This window comes from Tamandua tetradactyla, chromosome 15 (genome assembly GCF_023851605.1).
Source record: "Tamandua tetradactyla isolate mTamTet1 chromosome 15, mTamTet1.pri, whole genome shotgun sequence".
NCBI lineage: Eukaryota > Metazoa > Chordata > Mammalia > Pilosa > Myrmecophagidae > Tamandua > Tamandua tetradactyla.
Genome location: NC_135341.1, coordinates 61,560,439 through 61,588,345, shown reverse-complemented (window position 1 = coordinate 61,588,345; position 27,907 = coordinate 61,560,439). Strand labels below are relative to the sequence as shown.

Here is a 27,907-nt window from a genome sequence, read left to right as displayed (position 1 = left end):
GTGCTTACTTGTTTTCCTCCTGCAGCCTGCTGATGGGGTTTAGGCAGAGCTTCTCAAAGCTCTAGGTGCTAGGAATCATCAGGATCTTGTGAACATGCGGATTCTGATGTGGCTGGTCTGGGGTGGGACCTGAGAGTCTGCACTTCTAAGAATCTCCAGGTGATGCAGATGCTGCTGGACCGCAGGCCAGAGAAAGAAAAAGGTGCCAAAGCCCACCCACGGCCACAGGCCCTTCCCAGCACTCCCAGTCCCACCCATTACCCCTTCCTCACCTTTGGCTCTCAGAGGGAAGCAGGTTTGGTGAAAGGAAAAAGAAGGGAAGCTGCTCCTGCCAATCAACCTCTCACACCAGAGCAATTGTCTGGAAAAAAATCCCCCGTCTTCGTTCCTCCTGAGTTAGCATGAGCGTATAGTTCCACCTTTTATTTTTTAAATTTATTTTCTTTCTTTATTTATTTTGCATGGGCAGGCACTGGGAATTGAACCTGGGTCTCCGGCATGGCAGGCAAGTACTCTGCCTGCTGGGCCACCGTTCTTTATTTTTTAAGAAAGTTATGAAAGAACAAGGAAAGTATAAAATAACAAAAATCAGGCTACCTGGAATTCTGGAATTTATGTCTTTTTTTTTTCACTATATCTATTTTTAAAAATAAACCTTGATTTCCCAGGCGTTGTTTGTAGTCTCTTGAATGGCATTTCAAAGGGAAAAACAAAAAGCTTGCCCCAGGTCCTCCTCATCCCTTGAAGTTATGGAATTTCAATTCAGTGGGTCTCATCTGTGCTGAAGAGCCAAAATAACATGAATTTTTTATTTGGATAGCTTCTTGATGGATTTCAGTATCAAATTATATAGGGTTATCTTTTGTCCTTTCTACTCTGTTTCTTCTGGTGGTGGAACAAGACACCTACTCCGACAGTCTGGTTCTGACTTTGGTACAGTATGTGTTAGGATGAATGGATAATTTCTTTTGCAGCTCTCACAGTTGTGGGTGGCCTGTGAAATGTGTGATGGGTGATAATCTTTTCCACTAGGAAATCAGAAGTGTGTGTTGCATGGTGATAAGTATTGATGGCCCTCTTTAAGATTTTTCTGCCAGAACAAGAAAGTAGCTTCTCTCGGTGGTTCATTTATAAGTAACAGGTGAAGACTAAATAAGACACTGAGAGACCATATGGTCTTGCCTTTATTTTATAAATAACCTCACAGAGTCCCAGTCTCAGTGTTGAGCTCTTTCTCCCTCCTTCCCGCATCCAAGGTACATTGTTGTCCCTTAGACATAGGAGCTGTTTTTCAAAAAGATAGATGGTGTCTCTTGCTTCTGTAATGTCAGTCTTGCCAGTTGTAGAGGAAGAGGCTTCTGTCATATTCATTTCTGCATCCACAGCTCCTTATCATGGCTCCTAGTACATAGTAGGCCTCCGGTAAATAATGTTTAACGAAAGAATGAACCAAAGTCATTGCTTTTTCCTCAGCTAAATATTCCAATAGAGAATTGTTCTGGACTTACAGCCTGTAGGTACAGCTGCACTAAAAGTAGAGAGTAGGTCTGCCGCGGTTGTTTTTCACAAGTCACAGTCTTTTTCTCCAGAAGCATTGCACACCCTCCTTGTCTCCAAAGCATTTATCCATGTCTTCTCTTCTCTACCTTCCAACTTCAGGAGGGACAAACTCAGCCCAAGGGATCCTCATCCAATATCCCTTATTAAAAGCTCAAGTCCTTCCTCTCGCACTACCCCCACCCTAGAAGATAAAAGGAAAGAAAGTCACTCCCAACTCAGAAATACACTTTATGCCTGAAGGCTGTGATTTACAAACCGGACAGCAGTTTACTGCTTACCTGTCACAATCCAGCACACAAACCCATAATTTTATAACTTCAAGGATATATTAATAAAATAATATAGGTAAAGCCATAGTATTGTTGGCCACCTGGGGAAAAGAATAGCTGCTCTGAGGGTCTATTCCACCCGAAGTTCATTTTTTCGACTAAAAGTTAGTAGAGAATTGGAAGTTACCTGGCCAGCATGAGGTTCTCCTCCATTTCACCTGCGGGCCTGGATCACCTGTCCTTACTGCATTACCTAAGAGCTAGTAGAATGACTGTGGCAGCAGATAAGTAAGTAAATCTTGAGGGAGGGACAATTATTGTCCCCATCTTGCAGATGAGGGAACTAAGGCATGGAGAAGTTAAGTAACTTGCCCAAAGTTATACAGTTAATAACTAACAGATTCAAAACCAGGATGACAATTTTGTTTTTATGGGGAAAAGTTCAGCTGGGCTTATAATCACAAGTAATTATTTTTTATTGTTTTCTTGTTTTTTTTTTTTTTTAATAGAGAAAGGGGTTCCCAGAACTTCAGTATTCACTGGAATTGATGGGTTATCCTCAGGAAATTTTCCATAGGACTCTGAATCCCCTGGTTCCTGCCATATCACACTTTTTCTTCTATACCTCAATCCAAAGGTATCAATAAATAGTGATTACTCTCCTTAGGTCTCCAGGACTTGCCAAGTAAAAATCTCCACTGGGGGAGAAAAAATGATATGTGTAAATGCTACTTGAAGTTTCTATGTTCAGTGATCCAGCTAGATTGCTCTTTTAAAAAGTTCGTCTTGAGCGGGCCATGGTGGCTCAGCAGGCAGAGTTCTCGCTGCCATGTCGGAGACCCGGGTTCGATTCCTGGTGCCTGCACATGCAAAAAAAAAAAAAAGATGTATGTCTCTTTAATCTATTTAGAGAGAGACTTATGTCATTATTTCAAAATTAAAGTAAAAGAAATTTTTGCTGAGATTTCTCCTCTCATTTGGTCGGGATCAAATGCCATGGGCAGAGATTGTAAATTTCCCCATGGGCCTTGGAAATATGTTTCTATACCTCATGTGTTTGCTAAAATGTAGCCCAGAAATGCTATGAATAAAGGTAGGTATCTCTAAAGTTCCTCAATCCCTCTCTGTCACTTCCAATCATAAATAGAGTTTTTGCTGTGTAGCCTGGAATTGTTTAAGCAGTTGAACTTTTGCACCATTAGGAAAAAATGGAAAGTCTGTTGGTAGTATGCAAAAATTGTTTGGGCATTGCATTTGGTAGTGGAAATTGTAACTGATTTCTCCCTCTTAGTCTCAAATAACATTTATTTTACTGTGATCAAAAGAATCAAATTATAGTCCAGCCAAGAGAAGGGCCCTGTTTTGGCAGATCCTAAAATACAGATTTGCAAATGCTTCAGAAAAATATCCTAATCTAGACAGATGGCTCTATCTTTCCAACTTCATTAGGAATCAAAGGATTCTATTATGGAAGCAAAAGTAGCAACGGACAGAGAAGAGACAAGCCTGTTGTTTTGTTCTTTCAACTGTGTATTTTTGTTACTCATATACTATAGATGACAATTTAATTACTGTGTCTGGATCAGGCTTTAAAAAAATAGCTTTTGGGGGAATGAAGAAAAAGGAAAGGTTGGAAGGTGAGACAATATATAGTTTCTGTTCTCGTTAACATGTGTTTATACTTTTTATTGTTCTTTGGTGTTTATGGAAGTTCTTTTAGGCACAGTTAATATAAAGTCAGTCCTTTGGGATCACACTAAGTTGTATTAACCGATCTAATTGCAGGTGTAGATTTTGTGGGAAAAAAAAAACTTGTATTGGATATGTAGTTTTACAGGGAAATCAATTTTAAAAAGCAAGGATAAATTAAATGTTATCTACAAGAGCATATTTGTAGCATATGAACCCCCTCCCTTACTGTCTAATGAGGAGGAATAAACCCTGTCAATGATGGTTGCTCAGCAAGAGACATACTGCATAATATTTACGAGCTTAGACTCTGGAGTTGGCAGATCTGGGTTGAAATCCAAGCTTTGCAACTGACTTGAGCAAGCTTCTCTGAGCCTTGATTTTCTCACCTGTAAAAGGGAATGATGGTGGTTCACAAATTTTAGGGCTGCTGTGAGGATTGAATGGTATAATGTTTTGTGAATAAAGCATAGAGTCCAAGTAAGAGCTAAGAAAAAGTCAGCTGCTGCAATTATAATAATTGTTCTTATTACTGTATTATCATCAATGTCTATCACTAGAGTAACAACCAGAGGGCTGATGGGCCTAGTATAAGTGAAAGTTCCTGCAATGAGCAGAGGCTCTTGAATTGAATATATAAACAAAATGATTAATGTAATAAACAGTATGTGCAAAGTGTTTACCAGATTTAGGTCCATTTTCCACCATAGCCTAAGTTACACAGTTAACCCCAGTCCCTTCTCATGTCAGACTTGACTTGGCAATCACTTTGCAGCCAGCCCTTTGCTCAATATTTTTATTTCATGCTATTTTTGTTTTTCTTATATGTTACCTAGAACTTGCACCTCCTCTAAACATGAATTTTCCCTTATAGCATGCACTCCCGAGTTTTCCTTTGCTGTCCCCTGCAACTGTTCTCACCCCCCTGCCCCCCTACCCCCCACATATATACATTGGCAGCAGCAAAAGAGAAATTCTCCGGTCACTCCTTTGTCACCTGGTTGGCTGTGTCACTACATTTCCTTTTGCTTTTGTTCCTAGGGGAAGACCTATTTATTTTCCCCTAGAAAGTCCTGTTATTGAGATGGCCACATATGTTTCTTGGCCAAGTAACACCGGAAGGACAATCCACAGCCTGGAGAAAAATCCACCGTGGCCTTTGGTAGCTGTTGTTTATTTTAAAGTTCCACTGGACTTCAGTGCAGCCCCTTGCTTCAGGGCTTTCACACTGGAAGAGTCATTACTGCAGTGAGTTAGAGTTTTCCCTTCCCATTGCATATTCCGTTTGGTGTTCACCCACAGAACACTAGCCTCAAAAGATTGCTCTTTTTCCTTCTTTAACACCGATCAGCTCTGCTTTTCCATTTCACTTTTCCTTTGTGTTTACCCAAAACAGTGCAAGATCTGAGATTTCCTAGTTTACCCCCCCTCCCCGTGTTTCTCTACACAAGCATTCTGCAGCATGCATTAAGATTGGCGTTCAGAAACAATCTTGTCTACATTCCTTGTACCAGTTAAAACCGGTAACTCTATTCTGAACTCTTTTATATTCTAGGAATGTTTCATTCCAAGGCATTTTGAGACTTTAGTGGTACCATTTGGGAATGAAGAAGGTTAGAAAAAGTCAGGAACAGGGAAAAGGAAAACAACCAGGCTATGGGGCTGCCCTTGCCCCTGTCAGGGAAGGGGACAGCAGTTTGAATCATAACAGCTGTAGCAGCATGGTAACCCTGGCTTGATATGGGGTAGCATAAACACCACAGCCATCTCATCTGTTGCAACAGCAGCAGCAACTGAAATCTCCAAACACTGGCAATGCCAGATTTAAACAGCTGCAGCATCACTGTTCCTAGGAGCTCATTGGTATGTATCAAGCATAAAGCCCAGCAAGATCTAAAGAAATGAAAAAGGAGTTTGGCAAGAACTAAGCAGGGTGTTGGATCCCCAAGGAACAGTGGTTTATGGCAGGGCCCTGCCAGCAGATGTAGAATGCAGATCAGAAATGAAAACACAGGCTTTGGCAAAGGTCTGGTCCAGTATGGTGGTAGGCCCATACGTACCTGATAGTTAGAAGCTGTTGAGACAATAAAACTAATTCTAGACTCCGTTTCTAAAATACTGCCTACTCAAAGCAGCACAGCTTCCACCACTCTATCCAGCTCTGTTGTCACCAATTCTCCTAGCCTGAGAGAGCAGCCTGGCCAGGTTCTCATTTTATACCTCTCTTGCCTATTTGTGCAGAACTGGGATGCCCACTTTTCCTAAGATGCCTGCAGTAGAATTGCTCAGGAATCATCCTTACTTAATAGTACTTTGCCAGACTAATCCTGGTGCCAACTCCATGAGCTCTTTTCTGAGTGTGAGACATATTTCTGTCTGACAGAGGGTGATTCTGAGTCTACAGGGCTTGTTCCTCTCAATATTTTCTCAGGATCCTTCTGGCAGAATCATCTGCTGTGGGCTTATCCCATTTCATCTGGTGAATCAGCCAATTTGGATGGTTTGCTCAAGTTATTTAGAGAGAATCGTAGCTGGACAAACAATTTCCTTGGAAGCTTTTTTCTTTTCCTTTTTTTTTAACATTTTATATTTTAAAAACAAAATCAAGAAAGCTTCAGCCCTCCTTGTGGGCTTTTTCTGTTGGTAGCCAAGGAACCAAGGGTGAAAGCAGATTGTATGGAACTGGTCAACTGGCTCCTATGAAATCAAGTCAGAATTTCTATCTACGTGGTTTTAAAGAACATTGCAGTACTAGGAATCAGGGCTGGTTGACTGGAAAATCTTTATGGTGCCTTATCCTTGGCCAAGATCTGGGCTGCATGTATGCTTACACAATCCCCTGTCCTCTGTTTCAGTTCGGCTCTCTTAGGAGGCTGTAAACATACTTCACAAGTTCAGAACGAGCCCCAGTTAGCCCCGTGACATTCAGAACTCTGATTCCCCCATCACGAGCTCTCTGGTACTCTATTTCCACATACCGTAGAGTAGTTTCAGTTGCTCAAATATGCTTTTATTCACTTCTTGACTTTCTTTCTAAAATGATCCCTTCCTTCAGTCTCTGTCAGAGTCCTGCCTATCTTACTTGTATGTGACCGTGGACAAATCGTGGAACTTCTCTCTGAAGCTTAGATTCTTTATCTGTGCAAGGATACTTGATAGTGTTTGTGAGAATGGGCTGAGTGAACTCCAAATCTCAATGGCTTAAAATGACAAAATTTATTTCTCATTCATGCTGCATGTCCAGCATGTGTCACATCTGTGATGTGCAGGGCAGGAGAAAGAAGACATTAGCAAATGATGTACAGGCTCTTAGAATTTCCTCCAGGAAAGATTCGTATAAGTTCTGCTCAGAATTCAAAAACCAGAGTGATCACATGGTCACATCTAACTTCAAAGAGGATGGAGCAGTGAAATCCTACCACTACCCAAAAGAAGAACTTAACTTTTTGGAGCACTATAATGATGACCACACAACTCACAGGGGCATTGTGGGGCTACATGGAGATGTCTATAAAGGTATATGGTAAACCTTAAAACATCATACAAATGCAAGGTAGTAATGCCATACTTCCTCTTTACAAGGATCTGCTTCATTTTGGTGATGGGTGAGAGTGGAAAGAAAACAGAGACAGAAGAGAGATGGACAGACCAAGAGGCAGAGACAGAGACAGAAAGAAAGATGGATGGACACGGTTTAATTTATCCTATATGCTCTTTATTTGCAGGGGTGTGATAACAGAGTGAGAGAAAGCTCAGTATAGTGATTAGCCTGGATCATGCCTGGGTTTAAAACCTGACAGAAAATTACTTAATTCTTCCATGCCTCAATTTCTTCATCTGGAAAATGGATGCAATAATTGTAAATTCCTCACAAGTGTTAAATGAATCAGCAATTGTGAAAGGATCAGAGCACTACCTAACAATCACTTCTGCAGAATGTTTGTGGAATAAAATGGAAATATACCACCACTCATTGTTTTACAGCTGGATTTTTTTTTTAGTATGAATATGTGATAGATTTTTAAAAATATCCCCATGTATATTTGCACTTCATTTTTTAAAAAGCTGCATGCTATTCTATTTTATGACTATACCTTACTTAACTTGAGCAGTTAGCAGAATAGAAATTTCCTATAAGACAATTCAGGAAAGTCTTGGTTTCATGAATCTGTATTCATCGAGCAGTTCTTGCTTTACAACCTTCAGAAGTGGGACTTCAAGGCATTCTATTGCCATTCAGTGGGGTAGTATGCTCAGAAATGCTCAGTGGATAACTTAGTCCACTCTCTCAATTATGGTATATTTATCCAGTGGCAAACATTTCCTAAGTTTGTACTTCCAACTGTTCTCCCACATAGGAAATTTCATGTTCTTAGGCTTGGCCAAAAAGAGTTACCTACTCATTACTAGACATAGCCGTGGAATGGAATTTATACAAAATATGGCCCTTTCCTTACCCAGGTAAACTTTATACCTGGTCCCCTTCACTGTTCTCTGCCCAGTGTCTTACCCAATGCTTGGACCTAATATGAGCATCATAACCATTTCATGATTGATGTAGCTGTTGCTTCTTAGAGCTCCATATTCCTTATGGCACCTTCAACACTGTTTTTTTTTAAATTTCATTTGACTCCCAATCTTAAAGCTTCAGCCCAGAAATTCTATACCCGCCAGCCAGGGTGAGGCTAAAGTAGTGACCATAAAGTATTGCATATTTAGATTCCAGGAGAGAAGACTCTGAGAAGGTATTAGGCATGCAAAAGGTATGTTATGGAGAATGCTTGGAGTCAATATTTGTGGATGGGATGGGAAAGAGTTGGAGAAGGAGAAGTGCTGTGAGGTAGGCCCATTGTCAGCCTCACACAGCTCCACAGGCAGCTTAGGACCAAGAATGACCTTTCAGAGCTGTCTCAAATTGGGCCAAAATGGCCAAGTTTCTCCTCTCATACTGATCAATCATTGGATGTGGATTGTTCTCTCTCTACAGCAGAGAGAACCCCCCAAAGGGGCCAAGAGTGTAACAAGTCCTTCATTTCAGGGGCATCTGGGGGGCACCGTACAGTGTCTGAGCACTGTTTGAGCAGGGCAGGACACTTGTGACTGTAGACCAGCTCTGTGTTAGCTTCCTGAAGCTATTAGAATGCAATATACCAGAAACGGAATGGCTTTTAAAAAGGAGAATTTATTAAGATGCACAGTTACAGTTTCTAAGGCCATGAAAATGTCCAAATTAAGACACCAACAGGAGGTTGCCTTCACTAAAGAAAGGCTGATGCCATCCAGAACACCTCTGTCAGCTGGGAAAGCACATGGGAACCTCTGCTAGCTTTTTCTCCTGGCTTCTTCAGTGGCTTCCCTGGGGGTATTTTCTTTCATTTCCAAAGGTCTCTGCCTGTGTGGGCTCTAAAGTTTTTCCAAAATTGTTCCCCCCTAAAGGGCTCCAGTAAGGGACCCCACCTTGAATGGGTAGAGACACATCTCTATGGAAACCACCTAATCAAAAGTTCCCATCCACAATTGGGTGAGTCACATCTCTACAGAAACAACTTAATTAAAGAGATCCCACCCAGAAATACTGAATCAGGTTAAAGAGCTTTTCTGGGGTAACAACAGTTTCAAACAAGCGCAAGCCCCTTCCTGTTTCACAAGCTTACAGAGACACCATTTCTTTCTGCTCCAGGATTCTATCCTCTCCCTGCTATCCCTATTGGTTGGTGAGGGTAGTTTTAAAGGCCCTTTTTCTTCTTTTCATTATTCTTTTGGGTTCTGATACAGCCCTTTTCTTGTTTCTACTTTTGCTGACCTTCACTAGTCTTTTAAGCATACTTCCTCATTTTCTTTTTGCTGCTATGACAATCAGTGCATCCTCTGCATTATAATTGCTCTAAAAATGGTCTCAGCTTTCCTTCACATCTAATTCTGAGGGCATGGGATGCTTCCAAACATGAGTTTGTTTAATAAAATTCGAGCTCCTCATGCAGCATTCTGCAGCTGAGCATACAATTCTTTTCGCTTTTCTTTGAAGAAGCTACTGTTTGATGGAGCATTTCCCCCTCCTTTCTTCTTTCATCCCACAGATCATTTCCCACACAGCCCACTGGATATTGCCTGGCAGCATGGGGGACAGGAATAGCATGGAGATTGAAACCCACAGAAATGCTTCAGTTTCCTCCCCCACCGTATACTTGCGAGTTGAGCTGCTAACAAGTGGCAGAATTGATTCATTGGAATTTCATCACCTTTCATTTCCTCTGCCTTCCCTCTGGTGCTGGCAGTAATGAGCAGTGGAAATGACCCAGAATCAGGAGAGCAGATGGAAGGGGAAGACAATCCAGGGATTGGAGATAATCTGTAGTTTGAATAATCACGAATTAGCCTTGTCACCTCTGCCTCCCACCACTTTATCTCACTTGGCTATTGGATAGGGCTACGAAACAGAGAAAAGTAGTCTTTGGAAAGATTTTTGTCAGGTTCTTCCTTGCTTTGGCACTAAAGAGACCTCATGGAAGCATACATCTTAGATCCCAGGAAAAGACTGTTGTATCTCAGGAGGATCTGGATAGATATAACCTGGGAGTTTTATGATGTAGATTCATAGAAAAGATATGCACCTTTGAAAATGTCTTGCCATTTTTTTTTGAGACACCCAGACAGCCTTTCTTCTTTGTTCTGCAGGGAAAAGGCACTATTTTAAATAAAAAACTATAGAAAGAATATTTGTTCTTCCTTTGTGCCAGGCGGAAAAGTTCAGTCTGGTCAGGGAATATTTTCTAGCACCAGCAGGAATAGTTGATCCTCTCCATCCCACCCCAATAATTTCTGCCTGGGGTACGCTTTTCAACCACTCTCTCCTAGTTCTGGCTATAGAAGGGCAAACCAATAAATATTTGTTGGTTTCTTGTGAACAGACCAACCTGAATCTCCAAACAGACAAGAATCTACCACCTGGGCAATAAAAGATTAGCTTTTCATGTGGCCAAGGGCTCAGTTGCCACCTCATGGGATGAGTGCCAGCTGGTCTTGGAGCTGGAGAGAACTCAGCGTCTGCACCCTGAAATGTGTGCTCAACCCCAGGGGAGTTCCCAGCAGCTGAGTACAATGAGGCCTTATAGAAGCTCAGACGCTCCATCTCCTTAAAGGTTGATAATGATGTTTTGCCTTCTAAAGCTAGGATAAAATTGAGGCAGAGAGGGAAATTCTAGCAAATTTAAAGCAAAGAAAAATTTCACTTAGTACAGATTCAGACCCTCTCTGCCTCTTGCTCCCCATACATGCTGAACCTTCATGATTTGACTGTGTATTTCTGAAACTCTTTTGGCTGGGTCAGTGTCACTGGCTGCATGTCAGCCTGTGTTAAACAATGTCAACCCCCTGCAAAGACCGACCTACGTGACTGTGGCCCTCCCTGGGGGGCTTACGGGGAGCAAAGCCTTCATCCTTCTGATTTTGCCAGATGTCATATCTCCTTAATTGGGTGCTACCTTTTCTATTTCCCCAGTGTGAGAGGCTCTCGGTTTTGATTTTGAACCTGGCTATGGGGACCAGCTCACAATGAGTGGCTCTCCCTTGTCCTCTGTTTCCAGAGCAGCTGTTGAACAGATGAAGGTGGCAACATGTGTACTGGTCAGGGTAGAGTCATCCTCCCCAGGGCTACAGTCCCTCATCCAGGTCAGGCCTTTAGGTTCCTGAGAAGCCTCCACAGTGTTTCCAGCCATTTCAGCCATTCACTGGACAAACAAACCTGAGGACCCACCATGTTGTGAGTCTCGGGAGATCTCTGGAATACCCACAGGTGTGACATTCAAATGGTCCACAGGTCCGCAAGTGGGTATTTTGCTTTGTTTGGCAAAACCCTTCCATATGCAACTTTGGGAATTAATGAACTGGAAAGAGAGAAAGGGAAAGAAGTATAAAATGTTCCCACCATTAGTAAATCAGGGCATCAGGAAGACCAGATCAATCTCCCAACCCCTTCCCACTCTCCCATTCTGAAAATCTGCACAAAGTGAAAACCCACAGGTGGGGTAAACGTAACATCCTGTCACTTGACCAAATGTGAATTTGAGCTGAACGTTTATAAAAATTGGGTTGATATGGTAGCAATCTGGTCACGAGTCCTGAAACCATCCCACAGACAATGAAATTTGTGACTGCATGTACACATTAACATGGTCTCCTTTTTTTAAAATTGTGTAAACACAGAATAGACAATATAGGAATTTACCTTCTCTTAATCTGGAAGCAGCTGTCTCTCCTCTGCTTGACATTCTTAGTTGCGAGTGGACCAGTTCCTGACATTTTACTTATCGTACCTAACTGGTTGAGTCACTGAGATAGGTTAAATGCTGGGATGGAGAACAATTGTTTTATTTAAACTTGTGCATTATGCCTGGGCAAGGAAATAGGAGAAGGTTTACTGCTTCATGCAGACAATTAAGTGGATTTGGAAAGTTTTTTGGTTTGTTGATGACAAACGTTAAGTCCCAGGGTAACTGTTAATTTTTCTGGGTGATTCCCAGAGGAAAATCAAGCCAACTCAGGGTCACATATTTCCCTGTGGAACTATAATGAATTGTACAGTATAGAAAATATGGGCCATAAATCTCACTTCTGATTTCCTTTTTTGTTTATTTTGCGGGGTTTTTCTTACTATGTGAAAGAAAGATCCCTCTTCATTGGAAAAAACATTTGTCTAATTGGGAAGGTGGAGGAGAAAAGGAAGAGGCAAGAACATTTCTAGATAGAGCTAACTCATTGATCTAAAAAGGGCTGCCTCATTTATCCATTGGCATAATTAGATAAACAGGAAGCAGTCTGTCTGGTGATCCACTTTAGAATTAAATTATCATTGATAATATTCAGGCAAGTTTATGATATGGCTTTATTGTTCTGCAGAGATTAGTTGGTTGGTTTTCCATTGTCTTCTCCTTTAAGAAGGACTTAGGTTTTTAAAAAAACATATACCACTGGATAAAATAAACAAGAAGAAAATGGCTTCACATGGTCCCCCCATGTGATCATTGAGAAAGTAAACTTTGATAATATACATCAAGATGCTCAATTTAAACTCCAGGGCAAATTATGTGAAAGTTGGGAATGATTCATTCACAATTTGGCTTCTGCCAACAGATGGGAAGGGTGGCGACTCTACTTGTTTAGAAGGACAGTTGTTCTGGAAAGGAAATAGGAGAGTCAAAGGAGCTACTTTAGTTATGAGATGACTCTTGACTCCCTGTGTAGTCTGTATATAATCTGGATAAATGTAATCCATTCATCCTTGCAATGTATCTCAACTCCAACTTTACCCACTTTTCTGAGTGTGTAGTGAGATTTTGAGTTCCTGAGTAGGAAAAGACTTGGCCAGAAGGTTAGGTTTATCTGAGTACAGGCATCCACCTCAAGTGGATAATTATAAGAATAAACCAACCTAGATTATTCAGAGAGGAATTTTGTAAATTCATAGCAAGGGGATAGGAGTGCATGACCAAATAAAATCAAGAACAGCTGTCCGTTGGGGTTCTGCCTTTTAGGGCTGGGTAACGGTGAGCAGATGCCAGTTGATAGGAGCATTTTGTGGACAAACTGTTGGTTGAGAATCTCATAGTATTTACATGCCAGTGATAGCTCCTGAGTTAATAAACTGTTATTTCTTTCATTTCTATTTCATCAGGGTTGCTGAGACATGACATTTAAATGCTTCACTGAATCTCAAGAAGCTTAGCTTCTTTTGTAGTTGTCTCTTTGATATTTGTCTTTATGTTTGCAGGACAGTTTCTGAGAGCTAGAAAGAACCAGCAAGCACTAGGATGGCTCTACACATATGTCTAAAACTACCACACAGGCTTGGTTTCCAGGAGTGTGTTTAAAACAGAAATCATTCAACAAAGGAAAATAGATAACATTTATTATACATATAGTCTGTGCCAGGTATTGTTCTAAGTACTTCAGTTGTACAATCTCATTTAATCCTTACCACAGATAGAAGTACTAGTCTTATCCTTATATTACAAGAGGGGAAACTAAGCCAAAGCAAGTTTGTTGAAGGAACTGGAATTTGTACTCAGGCACTCTGATTCCTGAGCCTCTGCTCTTAACCACTGAGATATACTGATAAAAGCACCCACTCTGTGCCAGGCACTGCATTAGGCACCACGGATATGTGAGCCAGAAATATTGAAATGTATTATCCAGATTTGACCTTAGAATTGTTTGGATATCTTTTTATCTGTGTACTGTTTCTTCTGGGCTCCTTAGAGATTACCATAACAACCTGGAATGTTATTGACTCTCACTTTCATCAATTAGAATTAAATTATTTGGTTTATTTCCACATCAAGCTATTGCAGCACTTTATTATACATGTAATTTTTATACGAACTGGTTAGATTTTACTATATAACGAGCTACTCCCAAACTCATTGGCATTAATTATTGCTCACAAATCCATGACTAGCTGGTCCTCTGTACCTGGCTGGGCTCATTCATGAGTCTATCTATCTGTGTAGAGCTGCAGGTTAGGTGTTTCACTCTGCATTGAGCTGTAGATTAAGATATCTCACGTTGAAGTGTGACTGGCTCTAGGCTGGGGTGCCCCAGCTGGGACCACAGGGCTCTCCTGGGTATGGTCCCTCCTCCAGCCGGCTAACCTGGGCGTGTGCACGTGTAGCTGGGCAGGGTTCCAAGAGCAAGTGCGGGTAAGGCTTACAGGGGCCAAGGCTTGGAACTGGCATAATGCCATTTCTGCTTCATCCTATGAACAAAGAGAGTCCTGAGGCCAGCCTAAATTCAAGGAATTGGTAAACAGATTCCACTTCTTGATGGGAAGACTGTTGAAGTCACATAACAAAAGAACAGAGATAATACAAGGGGGGAATGGTGGCAGCTATTTTTGCAAATGATCTACATACTGTGGGAAATAATTACTATCATGCCCATTTTACAGATCAAGAAATTGAGATCCATGGATAAGTAACAGGCCCTAAAATTCACAAAACTAGTAAGTAGCAAATTATTAGCAGTAACTAGTAACTAGTAGGTGGTTATCCAAACTTAGGTGTGGCTAACTCCGAAGTCCTTTCTTGTAAGCACCACTCTACAAGGTTTCAAGACCTTTAAGGACCATCGCCTTTAATGACATTTTCAAGAATGAAAGTGGTGTCTGAGGATCTCCTCGCAGTAGGAGAGTATAAAATTTAAACATACTAATAGCCCATTCATTTTCACTTACTCATAGGCATGGATAGTTTTAATCAAGGGGCATTTCCTTCATTAACCAAAAATGACCCTTTGTGTAGCTGGCTATGGATAATTAATTTTCCCATCGCTCCCCACAGTCGACTTTAGCTGTTCTGGGTGTATCTGTATGGTAATATTTTATTAAGCAGTCTAATAGGGATCAAGTGCAACTAGAATTCTCACTTGCAAAACTTGTCACCTTGTACCTCCTCTAGAATATTTGGGTAAAGTGAGAAAGTGCTGTTAAAATTAGTAGTGGTAGTAGTCGCGGAAGTAGTATTAAATTATTGTTCAATTAGATCTAAATTTAGAAATGTCTTATTTTGTGGCTGGTTACACTATAAAAAATAATGGGGCATGGGATAGCCTGGGTTTGGGGACCAGGCTTGTTTGGGAAATGTGGGTTAACAGATGACTTAACTGTGAATTCTCCCAGCATTTAATAAGCTCAGAGAGGGTGCGTCTCAAACTTATATGGTTGCAAAATATTCTTTTTGTGGAATTCTTAGACACCTAGTATTCCATGGAATCTTGGGAAGAGCTGAAGTTGATTCGGATGCTTTTGAAGGTAAATTCAGTATCAGTAATGATTGTCAGCCGTTTCCTATGGGGCAGATAGTCTCAGAACCCCCCGAATTAGGTATTACTCCTATTTATACTTGAGGAAACAGAGACTGAACTTGCCCATGATCCCCCAGCTGGTATTAGATCTGAGAGATGAACTTGGTTTAATCTAACTTTTAGGTCTGTGGTGTTGCCAGCACACTTCATTGAGATTCAGAAAGCTTAAATGACTGCTCAGCATGGCTCAGCTGATCAAAATATTTTTGAATCCCCCTTACCTCCTAGCAGAGAATGGGTTATCAGCCATTGACTGCTGGCCTCTCTCTTTTTATTACCTAGTTATTATGGTCATGCATGTGGCAGAAAAATTGCAACAGTAGAAAAATATGAGATAAAAAATGAAAATTCTCCTTACCATGTGCCCCCAGAATTATCCCCTAGAGGTAAGGTGGTTATCAATTACTTTTGTTCTTCATAACCTTTTTTTTTTTTTTTTTTTAACATGGGCAGGCACCGGGAATCGAACCCGGGTCCTCTGGCCTGGAAGGCAAGCATTCTTGCCTGCTGAGCCACCGTGGCCCACCCTGTCCTTCCATAACTTTTTATAGCTTATGTATATGCATGTGTGCATATGTGTGCATGCATGTGTGAGTGTATATCCTGTTTTGCACAGTTAGGATCACATGGACACATTTTTCACTTGATATATACTTGTCATCTTTTTTTTTCTCCAGTACTTTTATATTACTTTATTCTTTTGTATTGATTGCCACAATTTCATCACTCTTTTAGCGATGAATGTTCTGGTTAATTCAAGGTGTGTTTTTTAACTCCTTCCTTTTCTTTGCCATACAAACAGTGCCTCAATGAAGAAATAATCTCATACATAGATCTTTGCAGAAACAACCTTATACGTATATCTTTGCACAGTTGTGTTTTTAATGGTGGGGAAAAAAAAAAACAAAAAAGGATATCTTTTTCTCTTAATGACTCCTCTTGGGAGAACCAGTGAAATATTGCCAAAACAGAAAAAATTATAGGAGCTGTAAATGACTTTTAGAAATGTAAATTCTTAAGCAGATAAATAAAAAACATTTCCCTACCTCTCTGTGCTACCCTACTCTAACCAGGAAGCAAAAGACTGAGCTGATGGTTCCCATCAAAGCTTTTAGGACCAAGACCCACAATGTCTGAAACCCAGAGAATGTGACTCAGCCTCCTGAGCTGCCACCTTCCCTGGGGAACAGCTCTCAGTAGCTTGGTTTTGAAACTATGGACACAGGTTCTATATGAATGGGACTGATGACACCAACTCTTCCTCATTTTGAAAAAATTACCCATTGTTCTAGTTTGCAAGCTGCCAGAATGCAATACACCAGAAATGGAACAGCTTTTACAAAGGGGAATTTAATAAGTTGCAAGTTTACAGTTTAAAGCTGTGAAAATGTCTAAATTAAAGCAAGGCCATTAGGCATCCAGGGAAAGACACTTTGGTTCAAGAAGCCTGATGAAGTTCAGGATCAGTCTTTCTCTCAACTGGAAAGGCACATGGTGAACATGGTGGTGTCTGCTAGCTTTCTCTCTAGGCTTTTTGTTTCATGAAGGTCTCCCTGGGGTGTTTCCCTTCTTCATCCCCAAAGGTTTCTGGCTACTTGGACTCTCGTGGTTCTCGTGGCTCTGCTGCTCTCCAAAATGATTCCTCTTTTAAATAATTCCAGTAAACTAATCAAGACCCACCTGGAATGGGTGGAGTCACATCTCCCTCTAAAGCAAAGGTTAATCCCTGGGGTGCAAGGGTAGTTCAGTGGTAGAACTCTTTTGCCTGCCATGCCAGAGAACCAGGTTCAGTTCCAGCCCAGGCAGCTTCCCAAAAAGTCAACAAATGGTGTTGCAATAAGGGGATACTCACTGGAGAAAGAATAATGTGACCCCTGCCATACAGCATACAAAAAAAAAAAGATTTATACCTACAATTGGGTGAGTTACATGTCCCTGGAGATAATCTAATCAAATTTTCAACCGATAGTCCTGACTAGGAATTGAAAGAAATGGCTGTCTCCACAAGATGGATCAGGAATGAAACATGGCTTTTCTAGGGCACATAACCCTTTCAAACCAGCACAACCATTATGATGTAGACCGTGAACAGAATTCAAATGAGAAGCATCTTTTGACCCAAGAAATCCCAATGCTGAGAATATATCTTAAGGGAATGATCCAAAACATTCATTTCAATTTCATTTTATTTATGATAAAAAGGTGGGTGACAAACTAAACATCTAACAGTATAATAACGTTTAAATAGATCTAATAGTTCTCGCTTGTCATGCCAGAGACCTGGGTTCATTTCCCAGTGCCTGCCCATGCAAAGAAAAAAAAAAAACTACACTCACCACATACCAACATCCTCCAAAATCTCAACCGATTAAAGGATCAACTCTAAGTCCAAAATCTCATCTGAATATCATCATCTCAAAAGTCCTAAAGCTCATAATCTAAATCATCTAAAACAGGCATGAGTGAGACTCTGGGTGTAATTTATCCTGGGGTGTCTTCCTCTCCATCTTTAGAGTAAAGCATTTGTCCCAGTCGTTAGCATGTTGTAGGTGCCCATGAAATGTTAGCCACAATCAGAGCTATCCTTTTTATACTTTTATATTCCCTCAGTATATGATATATGTTCTCTGCCATTCCATGATTGCACCTGGCTATGTCTTTGTGTGTAGGCCATTCAGTTCTTTCTTGGAATAAAATGGAGAAGTAAATGATAAATGAATAAATGAAAAATAAAGCACTGGCTCTTTAGAAAAACAGAAGTATTAAGAGTTAGGCAGCACTCTACAGGCCCACACTTGTCAAAGAGAAGACAAAGTGTAAGATGATGAAAATGATGCCAATAATGACGATGATAGACATAGTTGGAATGGCAGTAATAGTAATTACTGCTGAGAGTTTTTCATGAACCAGAGCTCTTTTAAGAGGTTTACTTGTGATACCTTATTTAATCCTCACCACATGCCTCTGCAGTAAGAACTGCTAATATCCCCATGATCAGATGAGAAAATTTCAGGATAGAGAGGTTACACTGTTAGCGGTTGGCCAAGGCATGATCTCCCTACTGCCCAGTTAAAACCAGGACCACTCTGCACATGTCTCAAATGGCAAATGGACCAGTCCTTTTCTAGTCCCAGGGTTCATGGAATGCATTTCAGGAGAATTGCTGCTCATTTCACCTTGGGTTTTCATTTTGTATCTTTCACTTTGAGAAGATAAGCTATACTTGGGCTAGAGTTCTTACTCTCCTGCATCACCAGAAAGGGATTTCTTCTTCTTTTGAAACTCTTTTCTGTTTTTAAAAATCTCCCCTCCCGTGGTAGTTAGGTTCAGGTGTCAACTTGGCCAGGTGAAGGTGCCTAGTTCTGTTGCTGTGGACATGAGCCAATGGCATGTGAAGCTCATCTGTTGCTGATTACATCTGCAATTAGCTAGGAGGCATGCCTGCTGCAATGAATGATGTTTGATTTAATTGGCTGGTGCTTAAATGAGAGAGCTCAACATAGCACAGCCCAAGCAGCTCAGCATACCTCATCTCAGCCCAGGCCTTTGGAGATGCAGAAAGGAATCACCCTGGGGAAAGTTGTTGGAACCGAGAGGCCTGGAGAGAAGGCCAGCAGAGATCACCCTGTGCTTACCCAGGTAAGAAAGAACCTCAGTTGAAAGTTAGCTGCCCTTCCTCTGAAGAACTATATGTTTTTAACTAAATAAATCCCCTTTTATTAAAAACCAGTCCATCTGTGGTGCATTGCATTCTGGCAATTTTGGCAGACTAAAACACCTCCTCAAATTTTTCATTTGAAAAAATTTGACATTTAGAAGAGTTGAGAAACTCATACAATGAACACATATCTGTATATTCATCAACTTATGTCCTCCCAAATGCAATCTTTTGCCACTTGTGTTTTGTCTCTCCACATAGAGATAGAAATAATTTTGTTTTTGCTCAACAACTTAAAAGTTGCAGTTGTCATGACACTTCACACCAAACTACTTCAACAGGTACCACCTAGGAAGGAGTGTCTTCCTCCTAATTATATCATGATAAAGCCCAAGAAATTTAAATTTCTAGCATATAGTCAATATTCAGATTTCTCCACTTATGCCAATAATGTCCTTTCTGGTAATTTTTAAAAAAACATCCAGACTCAATCTCTTGTATTGCATTTAGTGTCACATCTCTTTTTTCTTTAATCTAGGACAGTTCTGCAGGCTGTTTTTTTTTTTTCCCTTCACTGTTCATTTGAAGAGTCCAGACCAGTCATTCTGTAAAATGCCTCAAATTCTGGATTGGTCATATTGTTTCCTTTTCAATCAGATTCAGGTTAAATATATTTTGGCAGGAATAATGTGTAGGTGATGTGAGAATCATTTTCTAATTGATTATTCTTAAGAGAAAGAAATATGAAGTTTGGAAACAGAATGATATGATATTTTTGGAAAACAACTAAATCCCGAAACCAATGATAGAACCTAATTTTTGGATAATCATTGACAGTTTCTGAAACACATTTCACAGGTATTTCTTTTCTATCTCTATAATAATGGGACCGATGAGGCAGCAAATATTGATGAGAGTCCCAAAGTTCTGGGGCAACTAAGCCACTGAAGTGTGAGTGATTTGCGAAGTTCTTGGAATTCATTCCTCAAGAAACTTGGGTTTGAACCTGTTTCTGGACCTTGGCTTTGGATTTCAGTTCTGTGCTTTCTGCATCAAGCCAATAAATATTGTCACAGTGTAATAATATCTAGTGTTTAGATTGATAATGAAGGGTTAAGCAGGATAATTTTTTTTTTAATGGTAAGTCACTCATCCAATTCAAAACATACCTGAATTCATCATGTGTTAGGGCTTTCTAAGGGCAGCTTTCAAGTTACCTCTGGACCCCCACTGAATATTTGGGAGCTACATTTATGCAGATTATGTGTTAAGACTTTGCAAAACTCTCTGTGCTGTAAAAGGCCATAGACAAGTGCTGGGAAATGACAATAGAGAAGCAGAAAGAAATCAAGATGTATGGATTCCCACTCAGTCTCCTTATAAACTTGCAGTATGTTGAGTAATAAATATGGATGTTAGTGTTCTATTTATTCTGTGTTCTGTAGCCACAGAAGAACAGATGCTGAGTTCAAATAAAGTGTTGTTTTTACAGTGGGTTTATGGTTAGGATGATCTTTTAAATCCATCCTCTAGATCCACAGGCATTAGATCATGTAGGAAGGAGGCAACGTACTCACAGAAGTCTGTGTTTTTCCCAATAAATTGAGGGCTTGCTTAAAGATTTTGTGAAATAGGTTTCAAAAGAGGAAAAGTAGTGCCTGAACAGATTGAAATCTGGGACAAATGAATTTCCTATCATTTTGATAAGAGCTTTGTATTAGAGTGGAGTGGACTTTAAGAGATTCTATGAGAAGAATGGGGTAAACACTTCCTTCACTGACTTTCCCAAACTTTTTAGGAAGCAGTCAACAGAGGCCTGGTTTGGCATTTGAAACCCAACACTTGTATTTACAGACTCTCCATATCATGACAGTAAAGGAGATGTATAAATCAAAGGGTGTTGAATGGGGCCTCTTTGAGGGCACATCTGGGACCCAGGTTTTATCTTTCTGCTAACCAGCTGTGTGATTTTGAGCAAGCAGTTGATGAGTTCCTAAAATAGGACTAATGATTTCCATCATGTATATCCAACAGGGCTCTTGAGAGATAAACCAATGAGAGGGTTTCTGCAGGCTTGCTCTCACAACCCAAGTGTCTAATGTAGTTCATTAAGGCAAATTATATGAGGCACTGGTGGAAGTATCTGGTGGAAGATGGTTGGAAATGGCAATATAAAACTGAAATTTGTGGTAGGACTCAATGCAAAAGATGTGGGTTAAAGCAGTTGTATCTACAAATACAGTACAGCAGCAGTGGAAAAAAATCCCTAGTAATTCATTCACCTTTTCAGGTCTCAACTCTTCCTTATTTTTTGGTCGGGAATTATACGAACTAATGGTTTATGCAATCCATACTTAATTCATAGAAAACTGATATATAAAGAAAGCAACAACAAATAATTTCTCTAATAGGTAATAAAGCTAATTTTGGAAATACTGCATTGAAAATATCAAGTACTCAATCTTTAGCCTTGAAACATGTTCTACTTTGTAAGATTTGTTGCCTTGTCATTTACCCTTATCTCTTGGCCACCACTGTCCAGTGTTTTGAAAAGTTCATTTCTGAGGCATTCAATTTGGTTTAGTTGTTAAAGTAAGCCTTGGTCTTTTTGTTTTATTATCCTTTTGATTTTTTACTGTAAACAGCAACAAAACCTTGTACCATAAGAAAGTAAAAAATATCCAGAAGCGTACAGAATAAAATAAGAATTCTTCATCACCCTGCTAGCCCTTAACCCTCAGAGTTCCCAGAGTTAAAACTACTATTAATGGTTTCTTATATATTCTTTCAGAAATAATCCATGCATATACAAACAAATTCATTATATGCCCATGTTTGCATAGTTACCTACTTTCTGAATTTATTTTAGGATTATACTATAAGTACACATTTTTTCAAGCTGCTTTTTCTGGACATCTTTGGACATCTTACTACATCAGCAAAATCGAAGTTGTTCTTAAATGTTTATATCAGTCAATCGAATTATTGTGACATTGTTCATATAAAGAGAGTACCAATTTATCCTGTCATCAAGGGCTTGAGACTGCTTTGTTTTTACACCTTCATTGACACTAAATATTGTTGAGATACCTAGTCTTAACCTATATAATAAGTATTTTAATTTGAATTTATCTCAGTGAGATGAAGAATCTTTTCATGTGATTCTTTTGATAATTTGTATTTGTTTTCCTGTGAACTGCCTATTCATGCCCTTTGACAATTTTTCTCTTGGATGAGCTTCTTATTCCTTTGTAAGAATTTTTTGTGTATTAACAAAATTAGCCCTTTGTTTTGTTGTTTTTCCTTTGTCTATGTATATAGCCTGGCTTTTTGTCATGTAGAAGTTTAAATTTTTAAATATCTGAGTTTATGAGTTTTTATTGATTTGGATTTTATGTCATGAATTAGAAGGTCTTCCTGTTTTGCTATTTTTTTTTTTTTTTTGCTTTTTAATCAAATCCTCCTGCTTGGTAACAGAGTTGCATGAAAGTTAATTGGAAATAATTGGTACATCTGATACTTCTTTCTCAATCAGTGCACTCGGCTATCTCAGAAGGGTTGACAAAAGCTTTTGGATTGGAAACCCTGAGTGTCCCTAACGATCTCCTAATATGATGAGAAGAAAGAGATATGAAGCAAGACAGAGTTGTTAATCAGCCATGAATGAACTGTCTTCTCAGGCAGTCTGCTGAGTACACTTTTATTCTGGAAGCAGCATTTGATGGTTGCTGCCCAGACACAGCATTAGCTAATGTAGCTCAGAAACCCAATGGGAGTAAAAAGTGAACAAAGCATGAGGAGCTTGGTAATAAAATGGCTCTCTGTGGGGGCACAGCTCATACCTAAACACCAAATCCAGATGTATCATGGCTTTCTAATTGACCTAGTACACATTTGGAGGGAATGAGGACAGGATAGTCTATGGAGTTGAGAATTGCAGGAGGGGAGTTAGGAGGTGGGAAATGGAATAGATCCCTTTTAATCAGGTCTATCCTTTTGGTGGGGCTTGATTGTGCCATCTGCCTACTTCATTCCTAAGAGAGTGAAAAAATGCTGAGGGGAGTTCTCGATCAGCAAGACAGGGATCAGATGGTGACTGATGTTGCTGTTGTACCAGGTCCTTCTTTATGTTCTACCCACTCATTCTAAAGTTAGTAAGGGAATCACTCATTTTTTACCAGCAGCCAATCCTGTTTGCTGCTTTGGGTTTGGTGGGCAGAATTGACCAGAAGCAGAGTGGAGAGTGAGGGGTCCAAGCTCATTTTTAGCTCTGGTAACCCACTGGGTGATAACTGATGTCAGGGAAAAGCCCATCTGCTATCTCTGAGGCACATCTCCTCAGGCCTTCCTTTTCCAACAGCCACTGTTGACATACACAGTAATTTAAGGCAATGTCAAGCCAGAAGTATATCTTCTCAAACTAGTAAAGAGTGGGGAAGCAACTCTTCTGTCCTCAGTTGACCTTTGAGCCCTGTCTGCCTCCTGCACATCCAAGGGGTCAGCTGCCTACATCCTTCATCTCTTATAGCTTTGTCCTGGCCAAGGTGGAAGTTTTAAATTCTGCAATAGAGTGACCAATCAATCTAGCCAATCCCTGAAGCTTTTATTCACCCTTTTTCAAACATCACAGGGAGAAATTTCAGTACTACAGTGTGAGTTCAATCTCCTTGAATGTAAAGGATGCCCTGCATATTCACTCCTAACAGATATTCCATCCAGCCAATGGGTAGGCAATTTGTGGCACGAGGGACCCATATCAAAAAGTACTGCACTCTAGTTTGGAGAACTCAGGATGTGTTCTAACCTTTTTTTTTTGTTTTGTTTTTAATTGAGTTAGTCTTTGTCTGTGACTGTGACCACTGGATTGACCATTCTGGAGAAACCATGACTAAGTCTAAAGGAGTCTGCTGAGAAGAGTTCCATTCTTCTTTCAATTTCCTAGGAGAAGGGGTCATGAATTTTCCAAAGATCATCATGTTGTATAAAACCAACAGGCTTTTGATGAACCAATCTCTGTATTAAAACACTAACATTAATTACCATCAGGAAGCAAAAGTACAGCTTGACTTTTTAATACTTCGTTGATTCATTCATACAATAGATGGTTATTTAGTCTTTACTCTATGCAAAATGCTATGCTAGGTGTTGAGAACATATCCAGGAGTAATACTAGGAACCATAGCTAACATGTATTGACACTTACTAACTACTAGGCACTGTGCTGCTTTACAGGGATCATTTCATGCAGTCCTCAAATGAACCTTGTAAATTAGGTGCTTTAGTAATCTCTTCAAAGATAGAGAAAGTGAGGTTTTGAGAGATTGAATAACTTGCTAAAGGGCACAATGATAAGAAGTAAAGCTAGAATGCAAATCCAGAGTACTTTCCACTTTTTATTGTTTGTTTTTGTGAGACAGAAACCCATCCCTGCTCTCAAGGAGTTTGTAGTCTAAAAGAATATTTTCCTTAAGATAGACTCTTTTAATCAACCTCAGCAGGTATTAAGCTGGTTTGTGGAATTTGCTTAGTAACGTAGACTCCCTTAATTTTCTCCTAACATTCATTTCTCCCATCTCCATGTGTCCTTCTTATGACCTCTTTAAAGTATCATTTTCCTTGTCTATCTGGGTCCCTCTCTTTCTTCTCTGAATGTCCTCCCTTCCATACGGTCTGTTTACTTTTTTTCCCTGTGGCGTGCAATACATTTTTTTTCTCAAATGCCATGGAATGCAGTTTTAAAGGAAAACAAGGAGAGGAGAGAAATTTTCACTGTAAATGAGATGAGCTGTTGATGGATGCTTCAGTAAGCCTCGGGGTCCTCCTTTAGCATGCTCTGGCATTTAAGGGACTCAGGATTCCAAAAGCACATCCACTCCGCTCTGCTGTTGCTAATCTCATTTTTTCCATGATTAACAACCCAGTTCATTATGTTTTCAGCTCACATTAATCTTCTCTTCTGTGAGTTTGGTAACATTTGGAGTCATTTTCTTCTGTATTTATCCATCTGGGAGCTTTAGAAAAGATAAGTTTGCAGAAAGTCATCTGTTGCTCACTGCTATAAGAGAAGTGAATGCTCTCCTTGTTTCTCAGATCCTGGGAGGAAACCCCCTGAAGTCAGGTGTGATTCCCCTTACAATGCAGAAGGCACCCTCAGTTGAGCTCCATGGGGTCCCCAACTTGGAGCAAGTCCATAGCACAAGGGATCGAACTGCAACATACAGCAGAAATCAAAAGCAATTCTCCCTGAATCCTGACTGCCCTCCTAGAGCAGATGGGATTGGGAGAAAACTGTGGGGGTAGTGGAAAGAGTTAGGAGATTAATGAGTCAGAATAAAGGCTTTGGCTTGTGTCCTGTTTCCACCACCCACACACTGTTTGACCTTGGGCAAGTCACATTATCTCTCCATGATCTAGTTGCCTCCTCTGTCAACTTGCCCCAAAGATGTCTGTCCTCTCTTCCAGAGGGCAGTTTTGAGGGTTAGCCTGTAGTCTCATCAGTGCTTTTGACTAGCTTTAAATCCTTACACATATAACTTAATTTTTGCAATTTCTGAGACCACTTCCAATACTGACAGTATATGGATACTTCTAATTGGGGAAAAAAAGAAAAGCTAAAGAGGAATTCTTAGAGGCTAGTATTTTATTTCTTAATGCTCCTCATATAGAAAAAGCTTGTAGGTGTGTCTCATACTTTAGGATCTGTTGAAAAAAAGATATTGTTTAGAAAACAGAGAATCATCTGGAGATTCAATTAAAGGTATCCTCCCAGATATAATGCAGTCTCAGGCAGTCCCAAGGTAAGCAGATCTTTTGGAGATTTCTGGCTGTCAGCCTCCAGCAACATAGTGTTGTGAAGGTTGTAGTACATTCAATCACTTCTTGATTTGAGTAAGATTTCTAGAGAAAACAGTTCAAATTGGGCATCCATTCTAATGTCATGACAGATATTCCATCTATGGACATTAACTTTGATATTGGTATTATTTTTCAGTGCAGCCCAAGTGCAAGGCCAAATTGTATTAGCACATCTGTTATTATAGGAAAGGAGAAGATGTAATTAAATTTTAATGCTGTAGAATTTAGAAGGGGTTCAGGATGCAGAGAGAAGCTGTAGGAATGAGAAATCTGGATTGCTTGCTCTCATTCTGCACAACTAGAAACATGACAACCTAATTCGGAAATAACATTATTTATTGACAAGCCTCTCACCCAACACCTGGGAATTGAGCGGGAGACTCCCATTACACAGAAAACTCCCAGTGGCATTGTTGGAAATTACCTGCATAACTAACCCTCCTACCCATATAGGATGCCAGACGCCTGAGAGCACTTTTAATTGCACTGTACCTCCCACTGCAAAAGAGCTAATTGCATCTGCTTCTCTTTCCTTTAGGTACGCAAGCAAGGACAGGAATGATGAAGAGACAAGTGTGTTAGCTGCAGCCTTTTGAACCAGGCAAGAAGGAAGTCAACGGTGTGGACAGGGTTGGAACCGTTGCTACGCTTGTTGGAGTAAATGAGGAATGGGCTTGTGATTATGCTGACATTCCAGCATGAATCTGGTAGACCTGTGGTTAACTCGTTCCCTCTCCATGTGTCTCCTCCTACAAAGTTTTGTTCTTATGATACTGTGCTTTCATTCTGCCAGTATGTGTCCCAAGGGCTGTCTTTGTTCTTCCTCTGGGGGTTTAAATGTCACCTGTAGCAATGCAAATCTCAAGGAAATACCTAGAGATCTTCCTCCTGAAACAGTCTTATTGTATCTGGACTCCAATCAGATCACTTCTATTCCCAATGAAATTTTTAAGGACCTCCATCAACTGAGAGTTCTCAACCTGTCCAAAAATGGCATTGAGTTTATCGACGAGCATGCCTTCAAGGGAGTAGCTGAAACCTTGCAGACTCTGGACTTGTCTGACAACAGGATTCAAAGCGTGCATAAAAATGCCTTCAATAACCTGAAGGCCAGGGCCAGAATTGCCAACAATCCCTGGCACTGCGACTGTACCCTACAGCAGGTTCTGAGGAGCATGGCTTCCAATCATGAGACAGCCCACAACGTCATCTGTAAGACTTCCGTGTTGGATGAGCACGCCGGGAGACCGTTCCTCAATGCTGCCAATGACGCCGACCTTTGTAACCTCCCTAAAAAAACTACCGATTATGCCATGTTGGTCACCATGTTTGGCTGGTTCACCATGGTGATCTCATATGTGGTATACTATGTGAGGCAAAATCAAGAGGATGCCCGGAGACACCTTGAATACTTGAAATCCCTGCCAAGCAGGCAAAAGAAAGCAGATGAACCTGACGACATTAGCACTGTGGTATAGCGTCCAGACTGACTGGCAGTGAGAAAGAAAGTAGTTGGCAATTGCAGTAGAATAAGTGGTTTACTTCTTCCATCCATTGTAAACGTTTAAAACTTTGTATTTCAGTTTCTTTTGAATAATGCCACTGTTGAACTTTAACAAATACTACAGCATTAGACAAAAAATCATTTTAGTTTAGGTGTTCCACCCCCTTAACTGTACCCCTAGTGGTGGTATATTCTTGAGTAAACTACTATCCAAACATTAGTTCGATTCATCCCACTATTTAATAATGAAATTTATTTTTTTAATTTAAAACCAAATAAAAGCTTAACTTTGAACCATGGAAAACAGAGTGACTTATTGGTCAAGAAAACAGTAGTCATGCCACTTGTTTTAAAAAAAATGTAGCAACAAACCCTGTGGACCTAAAGAACTATCATGTTGAAAAATGTATCATTAAGCCCTACTGTATATTGAGGAGCCATAGCTGAATTATCAACTCAAGAAGAGTGTATTTGTCAGATTTTCAAATACTAAGCCTTCGCAACCCCAGATGATAG

At 40.2% G+C, this 27,907-nt stretch overlaps 1 protein-coding gene across 3 annotated transcripts in view; it reads left to right on the top strand.

Moving 5' to 3' along the window:
- Window positions 1–27,831, top strand: part of LRRC3B (leucine rich repeat containing 3B) — an 83,135-nt gene extending 55,304 nt beyond the window's left edge. For 2 of the 3 annotated variants that reach the window (XM_077130406.1, XM_077130405.1), the window contains one exon: window positions 26,426–27,831. In XM_077130406.1, coding sequence (XP_076986521.1) covers window positions 26,586–27,365 — 780 coding nt within the window. In that variant the 5' untranslated portion in view covers window positions 26,426–26,585 and the 3' untranslated portion in view covers window positions 27,366–27,831. Of the gene's footprint in view, window positions 1–15,283; window positions 15,322–26,425 lie in introns of those variants that run through there. The other variant, XM_077130407.1, reaches the window with a different exon arrangement.
- Window positions 27,832–27,907: the final 76 nt, after the last annotated feature.